The sequence below is a fragment of the Watersipora subatra genome, chromosome 9 (genome assembly GCF_963576615.1).
Source record: "Watersipora subatra chromosome 9, tzWatSuba1.1, whole genome shotgun sequence".
Lineage (NCBI taxonomy): Eukaryota > Metazoa > Bryozoa > Gymnolaemata > Cheilostomatida > Watersiporidae > Watersipora > Watersipora subatra.
This window is the reverse complement of record NC_088716.1, coordinates 58,197,620-58,208,341: the sequence shown is the minus strand read 5'-3', so window position 1 is coordinate 58,208,341 and position 10,722 is coordinate 58,197,620. Positions and strand designations below refer to the sequence as shown.

Here is a 10,722-nt window from a genome sequence, read left to right as displayed (position 1 = left end):
TATGATCCTACTGCGTCGAATGTCTCCGAATCTCTATTCAGTATGTTATTGTTCATTAGTCTTTTTATGCTAAAATGTAGAAAAACAAGCACCCTAGTTTTTTTTAGCTTGCAGGATTATTTGTATTTGCATGTTGAAAGACAAAAAATGTAAACAATGAAATTAGTATTCAAATGTAAATAGCAAGATCGAACAGAAGAAGCACCAAAATGCAATTATCAATGCCTTAGCCTGTAGCATACAGTAACTGGTCTCTCTCCCTCCTTTCTTCTTTTCCCTCCTTTCTCTCTCTTCTCGTTTTCCTTTCTCCTTTTTTTTCTCTCTCCTTTCTCTTTCTTCTCTCCCCTCTATCTTTCTTTTCAGAGATTGAATCTCAGTTACAAAATGTAGTTTGAAAAATCTAAAGTATTTGTGAGCGTCACACAATATTTTACTAAATTTTGCAGGTTGTCTTGTCATGAGCCAATGTTTGGATGAGTACAATATACTGCTCTGTGCAGAGCCCCCAGGAAACCCCTTCATAGAAAGCACTATTGAATGCTTAAAGATGGAAGAACAAATAGAGATAACACATATAGATGTTTCGTATACATTAACACAATGTGGTGACACAATGGACTCCGGTTGCGATTGGGTTCAGTTAGACACTAGGGACAGTTTCTACCAGTCTATACTTCAAAACTGTCAAAGTCAACAAAGTTGTTTCATTAATAGTTTGGAACTACTACAATTGGGTCAGTCATATCCTGCCTGCGGGGTTGGTGGATGGCAAAGTCGTAACACAGCGAGATTATTTTGGCAGTGTCCCACCACATTCACGACCACTTTGTCTAGCACAGAAAAATTCTTGTCCACAACAACAAACTCAACATCAGCATGTGCAGAAGCAAGCTGTAATGCCACAACTACTGCGCATGACCGCGCAACAAATTTTTTCACAAAGAAGAATTCTTTGACTGCTGGTGAAGTGGTAGCGATCGTCGTGTGTTCGTTACTCATTATCCTCGTGGTTATTGGGAGTGCCTTAGCGATCATCGCTATTCACAAGCGACGAAGTGTTAAAATGAGTGTGATACCCAGTGATGGGATCACGCCTATGTAAGAGAAATGTGAGAGAGATTCAACATCACGATGACGCGCTTGTTGGAACATGACCTCATCCCATTGCCTCCCAAAGTATCTGCTTGATTTGTAATACTATCATAGCAATTTTAGTTTTGTATGAATCAATGTTTACAGCTCTATGAACCTCTCAGCCTACTGAGTCATGTGATATATAGGGTTTCACCTGAGTGATATTATAAGCAGCTGAGTCAGAGAGCACTCATTGAGAGTTCATCTATCCGTTTTCACATAATTTTATACTTCTTGGTTTGCTGAGCATTGACTAGAACTTTATGCTTTACAATATGCAAATATAACACCGCAACGCTGTATGAATACCATCACTTCTCCGGTGACATGGTCAGCTTACACTCTCTCGAGCTACAATGTCATTGAGGTAATTGATGCAAATAGGGGAGGGCAACTCTCAATTCCGGATGATACAATGCTAAATCTATGCTTGTTGATAATTTCTGGTAAGTCGGTGTTTATTAAGTTCATGGTTGTTCAAATGCTCATCACAGTGGTTTCGGTGTATTAAACTCCGTACAATGGGTCAGATGATGCCTATCATCTCTAATCTAGCTAATTTTCAGAGCTCAAAAACCTTTGAATAGCCGGTATGATCCCTGGTGATGAAGGGTTTTACTACTCCCTTATCAAAGCAGAAATATATCTAGTTGAACATTTACTTCTTCAAATGAAACTTAGTGACTTTGCTAATCTATATATACATACATAAATCTAATGCTTGTTGTCTGTCTGTATGTCCAGCTATAGTGATTAAAATCTAGGAAAGAAAAATCCGCTCCAATACTGGTTTAGAGCTCACACAGATTGCAAATGGGCACACGTAATCACAAGGCTAAGCCATTCTTATCATTCCTTTTGCTTTTACCATATACTCTATCCGTTTTGCAATTGCATACGCTATATATGCAATTTTTATTATCAATTAATACTACCTTTCGCATTTGCTATTATTTGAAATTTCTAAAAGCTATTTTTTGCTATCATTACCAATTTTCTTATTCTGTAATTTTCAAATGTGCCGTTGACCACCTATTTCCAGTTTTTCTAAGGTTTGATTGCTAAATCTGTAAAGGCTAAATACTTTTCACGACAAGACAATTGTATTATCTCGAATAGGAATAGCCTCTACATTCTCTCTCCGTTTGTTCAGAGAAAGTACCAGACAATGACAGTCCAACATCTCAGTTTTATGTTAGTATCGTTGTATTCCAAGTTTTGATGAGTAGTTTCTGCTGCAACAGTATTTTTATACACAGACTTTTATGCAAGAATTGTTGTTATTAATTCAATATATTCAAGATTTTTATGTTGTTTTCTCAGTTCATATTAATCATGTTATTGCCTAGTTGTTTTTTATTGTAATCGTAGAGAAACGGACCATTACTTATTCATTACTTGCTAATTATTTCACATTTACCTCTGAGCACCTTTACAGTGGTTTTATTTTATTTTTTAATTTATTTAAACTGCACAAAGCACTTTTCTCATGATAAATAGTTTGAGCGGTAGAATGGTAACGGTTGTTATGTTAAATCAAAATAACTTTTCTGCGCAAAGACCTTTTTATTATGCGGGCAACGCCAGGCATTCAGCTAGAATTCTAAATATAATTGAATAAATTCATGAATTTAAACAAATCCTAAATAGAAAGACCTTTGTTTGTCTCGTGCTTTTAAAATACATTTTTCAGTAAAAATTTAGCTTTTATATGGTTCTACAGTTTTGCTGATAGAATGAGCAGCCGTGGACTAGTGGTCTAGTATGTCAGACGTGCAAACAACAGGTTGGGTTTGAATTCCCAAAAAAGGCAACCGGTGGTGACAGGAGTGACATACAATCTTACATAATACAATCTCACATAATACAATCTTACATAATACAATCTTACATAGGTAAATTGCTCTCTGCAACTGGGCATGTTTCCTGCCGTTGAGGTTCCCTCGTTGCAGAACATGGATTGTTCAGCTAAGATCACAGAGACATTGTTTGTGCAACAACACGCTTAAAACCTGCACAGCCTCTGATTACTGTAAACCCAATAGGCATTATGTTCAACCTAGAGGGATTGCTCACACCATAGACACAATAAATGTTTTATTATACTTATGGCTCACACAAATACAGCTGTGATGACGCAATTGTATCCAACTATTTTACAGCTAGTCTCATAGAAGGTATCGCACAATTCACCATCCATCAGACACTCCTCTGCTCCCAGTCCTCTCAGAGCAGCACTATCATTCAGTGCCACACAACAAACCTCATTACAATAACCAGAATCAGCATTGCCTACACATCGCTAGCGTGCAATAGAAACCACCAGCCTGGGTGCAACTGGATGGAGCTGGATGAAAGTGATAGATTCTACAGACGAGTCATGGAGACCTGCGTTGGTCAGAGCCGCTGTACACTGAATATCTTAGAATTGGAGCTGTATCCAGCTTGTGGAGAAGGGCAATGGACGACGAGAGACGCAGTCGAGATAATCTGGCAATGCTTCGACTATACCACAGCTCCTACATCAGTGTCTGTCGATACACAAACAACGCCGACCCAGCTAAACTATTCCACAAAGACAAGCAGCACGCCCGAGCTTTTACCTTCTGCCGATGACAAAAGTGGTCTAAGCTATATTGAGATAACTGTGATAGTAGTTACTGTTTGTATTCTAATCATAATGGCTGTAGCAGTTGTTGTTATTTTAGTCAAGTTATACGAGTACCGAAAGATTAAACGCAACTTGGAAAGTGAGCGTGTCGCGTCCTTGCAGCGTTACCACAACGTTGGACACGGAGAGACACGACAGATATAAATGCAACTGATACTTACATCTGGATGCTGTTGCAGGGACTTAAAAACCCTTCTCTAGTAGCTACACTGCATAATGTATTGTGTAATTAGTAAAACATACTGTAAACTATTGTCTATACAATGTTACACCTAATACAGTAGTTCTTAACCTGAATTCAATCAAACCCTAAGGGTTCGGTGAACCAGTCACAGGGGTTTTGTGGAGGCCTCTTGAAGGCACCGGCAGAAGTCACACTGATTTATAAGGTCATGTCTCTATTGAAAGATACGTAATTTGTTGTGAGTTCATGCGTTGTATGGCTTTTGTTCTTTGGACACAGCGATTTCAATGCACGGTTTATTCTGTGCACCAGTAAAACATATATTTATGTATTGAATGTGAAAAAAAATCATACACTGTATTTTGTTTTCAAGAAAAAAAAGGTTCGGTGAACGCACATATAAAACTGGGGGATTTCAGTATGACCAACAAGGTTAAGAACCACTGTTTTACCACATTAAGAAATGAAATATGTTTCCAAAAATATATTTTTGTAGTAATCTTGAATCATTAGTACAAAACTGTTTATGCTGGTTCATTAAGTGCAACACTACTGCGTATTATTCCGCAAATCAGAGATAAGCTTGCATGTAGCAGAATTGATCTACCATTTCAATCAACAGAATAAAGGTGGTTTCCAACAAGACAATAAACTTATCAAACGAAACTCTTCAACAAAAAGCAGCAAAAATCATTTAATAAATATACGTCCTCCCACCCAGATTGATGAGATCTAACATAATAAGACATGAATTACTTATTTAATCCGAATCACTACTCCTGTCTGAATAACTACACAGTGATGTCACCAATGGTCTTACTGGACGATGCTCAGGTGTTTTGCCGAGGCTGTCAATTTCCCCCACGACTGAAGTATTAGCGCAGTCTTCTTCAGAAGCATCCAGCTCAGATAAGTCAACTTGGTTTTTCCTTTTAAGCTTAACAACGCTAAAGAGTGGCTTTGTATCCAATTTCAGAGTCGAACTCGCTTTTGCTAGGGTTGACTTGTAAGCTAATGCTTTTAGCTGCATAATTTTACTGTCTTTGTTTTTGGAGAGAGAGGTGTTTGATGAACCCATTCCTAGACCTTTAGTAAACAAACCTTCTTTTTCAATAAGTTTTCTCTTGTCTATTTGTCTCTCCTCAAATGATTCTGCCGAAAGAGTATGGACAGAAATAAGCAGCCAGCGCTTACCAGACATCATCCTCTGGGCTTCACCGCTTCAAATGGGTTTGGAGTTGCTTCACTTTAAATCATAAAAATGGTAGAATAAAACAGTTTCGACGTCATTTCACTTTGCTGAATTTGGGCGCAGGCATTCGCTGTGCGAGTACTTCAACATCACAAAAACGCTCACTGCCGATAGATCCGAAACAAATACACTTGGCTAAGCTCTCCCCAGTGGAGGTAAAAGAGCTTTAGCGCACAACCACACGGGTTTCTGCTATAAAAGTTCTACGGCTACTCATTACTGTTTTTGCTTGACCTTTTGCCTTCGCATTAACATACACATGCCAAGGATGGGTCGCCGTATAAAAATGCTGAAACAATTTTTTTAGTGCAACTAGTCGACAATGCATGAATCGAAAAGTGACCTTGACCTGAAAGCGAATCTACTTTAAGGTTTGTTTTGAGGGATACATCACAAATCTTAGCAAGATCTATTATAGTGCAACTCCGAATCGTTGAAACGGTAGGGTGCGAATTCGCTGGCAGCGGGCAACTCCATACTCATTCAAACCATGAAAACACAGTGATCATGTTCAAGTGTTAATAGAGGAAACTGGCAATTGTGGAAACTAACAACTGGAAATTGTGGAAACTAACAACTGGCAACTAACAACTAGCAAACATAAATTATTGCAAATAATAAGATAGCTTGGGAAATTCACAAGGACCACAACTACAAAATGCTGAATGAAAATTACAAAAGCAACTCACACAAAAGATGGAGCTGAATATAATCAGGTGTGTGTGAACTTACTCCCTTCATCCGTGTCCTGATACTTGAACAACTCGGCAAGTCGTCTGTCCTCAGAGCTTTCTGGAAGAAGTTTCAGTTCGAGTGAAGACTTCTCTAACAGAGCATTATCTGAAGCCTTTGCAACCCTCAACTCTTTTTTCTCAGTCCTAAACTGCAACATTTATTCCTGATTCTATATTTGACCCAACAGCAAATATCAAGCATGAATGAAAAGTTTTGACCAATGAGGAAGTGAAATGATGAAATACTCCGTAAAAAAGCTTTTACAAATATACTCTCAGCAATAAGAGAACAGGCTAGTATAAATACTGCAATATACAATCATTTTGTCAAAAAAATTTTGACCAATGGTTTAAGCAAACAGTTGTTTCAGTGCATGAAGAGTTGTCCAACATACACATACAGAGTTTCTCGAAACATTGCGATTTTGTACCTCAGTAGATACGCACTCAGTTCTCCTTCACATAGGCTAGTTTTATAGTCCATGGTGTCGCACTTTTTAGTTTATGCATTGAGGGATTACAATAATTGATATATTGATGATTGATATATTATCACCTTAGTTCTTAAAAGAAATCTTATTGGTCGAATGGATTAAAATGACAACACAATAATTTGTAACTTTCTCTCTAGGAATAGCCTGAGTTACATAACACATCCTTGACCACAAAATCATCAGGCTATTAATCATTGGTCATGTATTGACCTTCCATTCTGGCCAAAAACTGAGCAAGCAACTTTATTGAGTTGATAGATGGAATAATTCTTAACGGGCTTATCAACGGATTATCGCCATACGGACAACCGGAAATTATAACGCCGAGATGGCATTCTTTCATCAGTTCATGGTTAAAAGGCATCATCTATAGCTTCGTTATTACCATTGCACAACTGAGAGAACGGCTCTGTAGCTCGCATTCTATTCATCATTACAGATCTTTTTACGCCTAACATCGACTCACAGGCTAACATCGACTGACAGGCTAACAATTAATAGGTCGTAGATATGCTACAGAATCGCATACCATCCAAAGTATCTTCACAAGTGCAAGCGAAAAATATTTACCTTGTTCCGTGCTATTTTATTGAGCATGTAGTCATCTTTCCACTTCCCTTGCCTCTCTTCAAGTTTTTCCATGTTTGGAAGTCGACTGTTTTGCTTTTCGACATCATCGGTTGAGTGTTCAAGTGCAAACATGGCATCTGACTCCAATTTTCTGTGTGTCTCTCTCATCTCAGGCACCACCTCCGAGGGTAAACCACAAATATCTGCTAGTACATATTATCAACTGACACAACCCCAATATCTTGCAACAAGTTGCAAAATTTCTACAAAGTTAATGCAACACGATGTTGCATTAACTTTATGGGAATGTTGATCAACTGGCTACCACAATAAAGAAATTTTTAGAGTACAGCAAGCATCTAATGCGCATAAGGACAACCATAATTTGTACGAACATAAATCTGCCTTACAGTAGACCACAGAGTGACAAGAAGGTACAATTTCAGAGAGACTATCACAACAATGCATATTGCACTCTGCTCAAGGTAGCAAAATGGCATTACTACAAACAGACATACCAAAGAAGGAATTGTACCTGTTCATTCTGAGTAGCATCCCACCTCTGCTCCTTCCGTCTCGCTCCTGATAGTATGACATAATCTTGGTTCTGTGGATCGGTCTTTATTTCAAAACGTTGGTCACACATTGCACACTTCATCCTAAACTTATAGATGGGAGTTGAATAATAGTAACCAATTTTAGTTTTTTCTGCGTTGTATCGTACGCCCATTCCGATCGGCTTATGGCAGCCCTCACACCAGATGTTGTATGGCATCTCAAAGCGAATAATTAAAATCCCCTCAGTTTTAAGTTTTTTAGCCCTTTCACGGAGAGGATGACTCCCATGGTAGCCATCAAGAGAGCGGTGTTTGGCTGGGTCAAAGTCAGGAGGATAGTATTTGTTTTGACCTTTTCGCTCTCCCATGATGCAGACTAGCTCGTTTCAAGGTGGCTTTTGTCACTCTGTAAATATACAAAACTGTTTTTTCTATGTCTAAAGGTTACAGCAACAAATTTAATATTTGACTTACCAACGGAAAATAATGATTATCTAATTTTTTCACAATATGAACGGGTAGTGAACACATGACTAGAAATAGATGAAGAAAAACGATTAACATAGAATAGCTAAGTTAGAGCACATCTGAGCCCTGATTAACATTCAAAACATGATTGTAAACAAAATAAGAACACAGTACGCAAATCAATTGTAGGCTATTAATAAAACGTAGACTACAACATGCGTGAGGCTATCAATGCTGTAGTGAACTAATATTTTGAATTGTTTATCAAATGTTTTTATGACCTATAAAATACCTTAATACAATGATGCTCATCTCCTTAAAGCTTTGATAAACTAATGTAAGGGTTGGAGAGTTTGAAAGAAGCAGAAAGCAGCAATCACGCTAGGATTGGCATCGCAGAGATTGTAACACTAAAACAAAAGTGTGATAAACTGCCAAGCTAGGAATGCATCAGCATTGGAAGCTGTGACAGGTCAGCGTGCCAGACTGCGGAGACAGGATTGCATCAGTGATAGAAGTGCTGACAGGTCAGCATGAAAAACTGCCAAGCTAAGATTTCATCCGTGTTGGAAGCATTGCTACGACAGCCAGCATAGAAAATATGGAAAAACTAAGAGAAATGGCAATCCCACCCCGTTGCTACAAACAGCGAAGTAAATTATGTATTACCCCTATGCTCCCATGTATCAAGCATAGGAGCCATTTAACCATTACAGCTGATGAGAGACATTAACAAGCTTGGTAGATGTAAGACCATATACGATGTCATCACAATACATGGAGAAGATGTATGGCCATATGATAATCAATTGTGATGTCACCACTACATATGAAGGAGAACAATACATCACAAGAATTACCAAAGGTTATTCTACAGAGCAAACAACTTTGCAGAGGGACAATCACAAGGAAGGACATATACATATCGAACCATCAACCAGTCATAAATGAATCGAATGTTTACAATGCTTTTATAGATATAGCTTATAACATCATTTATTATATATAATATGACTTTGTGAAATCATAATATAACTATGCATGAATTTTAATGTTCTGAAAAACTAAATTGATGTAATGACTATAGAATGCATAGAATGAAATATGAACATCTTTTTTGCTTTATGTAAGATAGATAATCGTAAATGTCTCAAGATGAGTATTATAGCAAAATCCATTTTTTATGAATCAGCAATTGACGGTTTTCAGGTTATGGCCAATCTTGTACAAATTATTGGCTTAGTTTAATTCACAGGCGTTTCGCATCGTCAAGGAATCCCATAAGGTGTCAACTGTCAAGGCGTCAGATATCAAATGTCAGAAAAGACTGCTGGCTGACATCGAAGAAACTAGAAATAGACATTACGAAAATGTTGTAAGAATCCAGTAACATTTCGCAATAATCCGAGATGTAAGTATATAAGGAGGTGGCAGCAAGCCAGAGGAGACTGAAACTGGCAGTGGGCCAGAGACAGAAACTGGCAGCGAGCAAGAGACCGCAACTGACAGCGAGCCAGAGAAAGCAGCTAGAAGCTGGCAGCGAGCCAAGCAGCAAAAGAGGGCTCATAGAGCGAGGCTAATATAAGCCATAGGAGCCTGCAGCAAACAGGCTGCAGAGGATCAACTCATTGAGGAGGAAACATACAGCAGATACAATTTAGGTGACAAACCAAAGACCAAAGAGGTGAAAAACCGGGAGCTGATAAAGCCCTGAGAGAAGAGAGTTCATTCAGTCCCCAGTCATCAAAAGCCTTCCCTACACGCCTCGTAGACACGTCACTACACGCCTCGTAAACACACGTAATTGTTGAACCTAGAAAGGCCATAACTAATAGGACTAAGCATACAAGCGTATTGTTATTTTTGTTTTGGCTAGTGAGTATTGACAGGATAAATGTTACTTTTGATCTTCTGAAGGAAACAGAGTTTACAGACACTTGAAAACTAACCACTGGCGTATTATTGTTGATAATTGCTTACAGACAGTTGTAGGCCTCACAATCTTAATACTAGTGAACATTGATACTCGGGCTCATTATTGCAACAGCGGTTGCCTGTCAATACAATTTCAAAGAAAACTATAGTAAAGCCTATCTCCATTGATTGAGTTGTTTCAATGTTGCTTTATAAGTTCATAGCAGCAGTCTGATGTGGGGCAGAAGTGCCACTTTGCCTGCGGTCAACATTTGCCTTGAGAGAAATTGAACTCAAGGTCCAGAAGCTAACCATAACACATAGAACTGTTGTATTAATACACTCAGAGGAAACACACAAAAACAATACATTTTTATATTGTTGTTTAAATATGAATTATCAAATTACTACTGCTAAAAAGATTAAATAATTAAATAGATTTCAATCAAAATTATAATTACAAATTATAATTGAATATATTGTTAATTAAAATATTTCTCTCTTGACACCAACATAGTTACAAAGCAATCTGATGACTGCGATCACGTTGAAGTAAACGCTCGTAGCCAGATGAACAACACTCTTGTACAAGGTGGTGGCCCTGAAAAGGGCCCTTTGGGAGAAAATCAGCTCGGAACTACAGGCTATAGTCCGAGTCGATCACGAGGGTCAGGTCAGATCGCGAAGACTACTCGCTTTGGAGGAGCATTCTGTGCGGTAGAGCGCCGTGGTCGCGGCTGATGT

At 38.3% G+C, this 10,722-nt stretch overlaps 1 protein-coding gene across 2 annotated transcripts; it reads right to left on the bottom strand.

Moving 5' to 3' along the window:
* Positions 1-3,525: 3,525 nt before the first annotated feature.
* LOC137403956 (probable splicing factor YJU2B) lies at positions 3,526-7,997 on the bottom strand. Of its 2 annotated transcripts, none has more exons than XM_068090091.1 (4): positions 7,575-7,997; positions 7,040-7,219; positions 5,974-6,124; positions 3,526-3,665 (listed from the first exon to the last, which is right to left on the bottom strand). In XM_068090091.1, the coding sequence occupies exons 1-4, from the start codon at positions 7,962-7,964 to the stop codon at positions 3,640-3,642; spliced, it is 747 nt and encodes a 248-aa protein (XP_067946192.1). In that variant the 5' UTR covers positions 7,965-7,997; the 3' UTR covers positions 3,526-3,639. The 2 variants fall into 2 exon arrangements, with proteins under 2 accessions (XP_067946192.1, XP_067946191.1); XM_068090090.1 differs by lacking the exon at positions 3,526-3,665 and adding an exon at positions 4,284-5,141.
* Between the last annotated feature and the right edge of the window lie 2,725 nt (positions 7,998-10,722).

What these genes read in the sequence shown, in the direction of transcription:
- LOC137403956 (XM_068090090.1), bottom strand. Translation starts at nt 7,964, where the DNA reads ATGGGAGAGCGAAAAGGTCAAAACAAATACTATCCTCCTGACTTTGAC. An exon ending in ATGCTACTCAGAATGAACAG is followed by an intron (nt 7,220 to 7,574) that starts GTACAATTCCTT and finishes TTACCCTCGGAG; the next exon opens with GTGGTGCCTGAGATGAGAGA. An exon ending in TCAGGACACGGATGAAGGGA is followed by an intron (nt 5,142 to 5,973) that starts GTAAGTTCACAC and finishes CTCTTTCGGCAG; the next exon opens with AATCATTTGAGGAGAGACAA.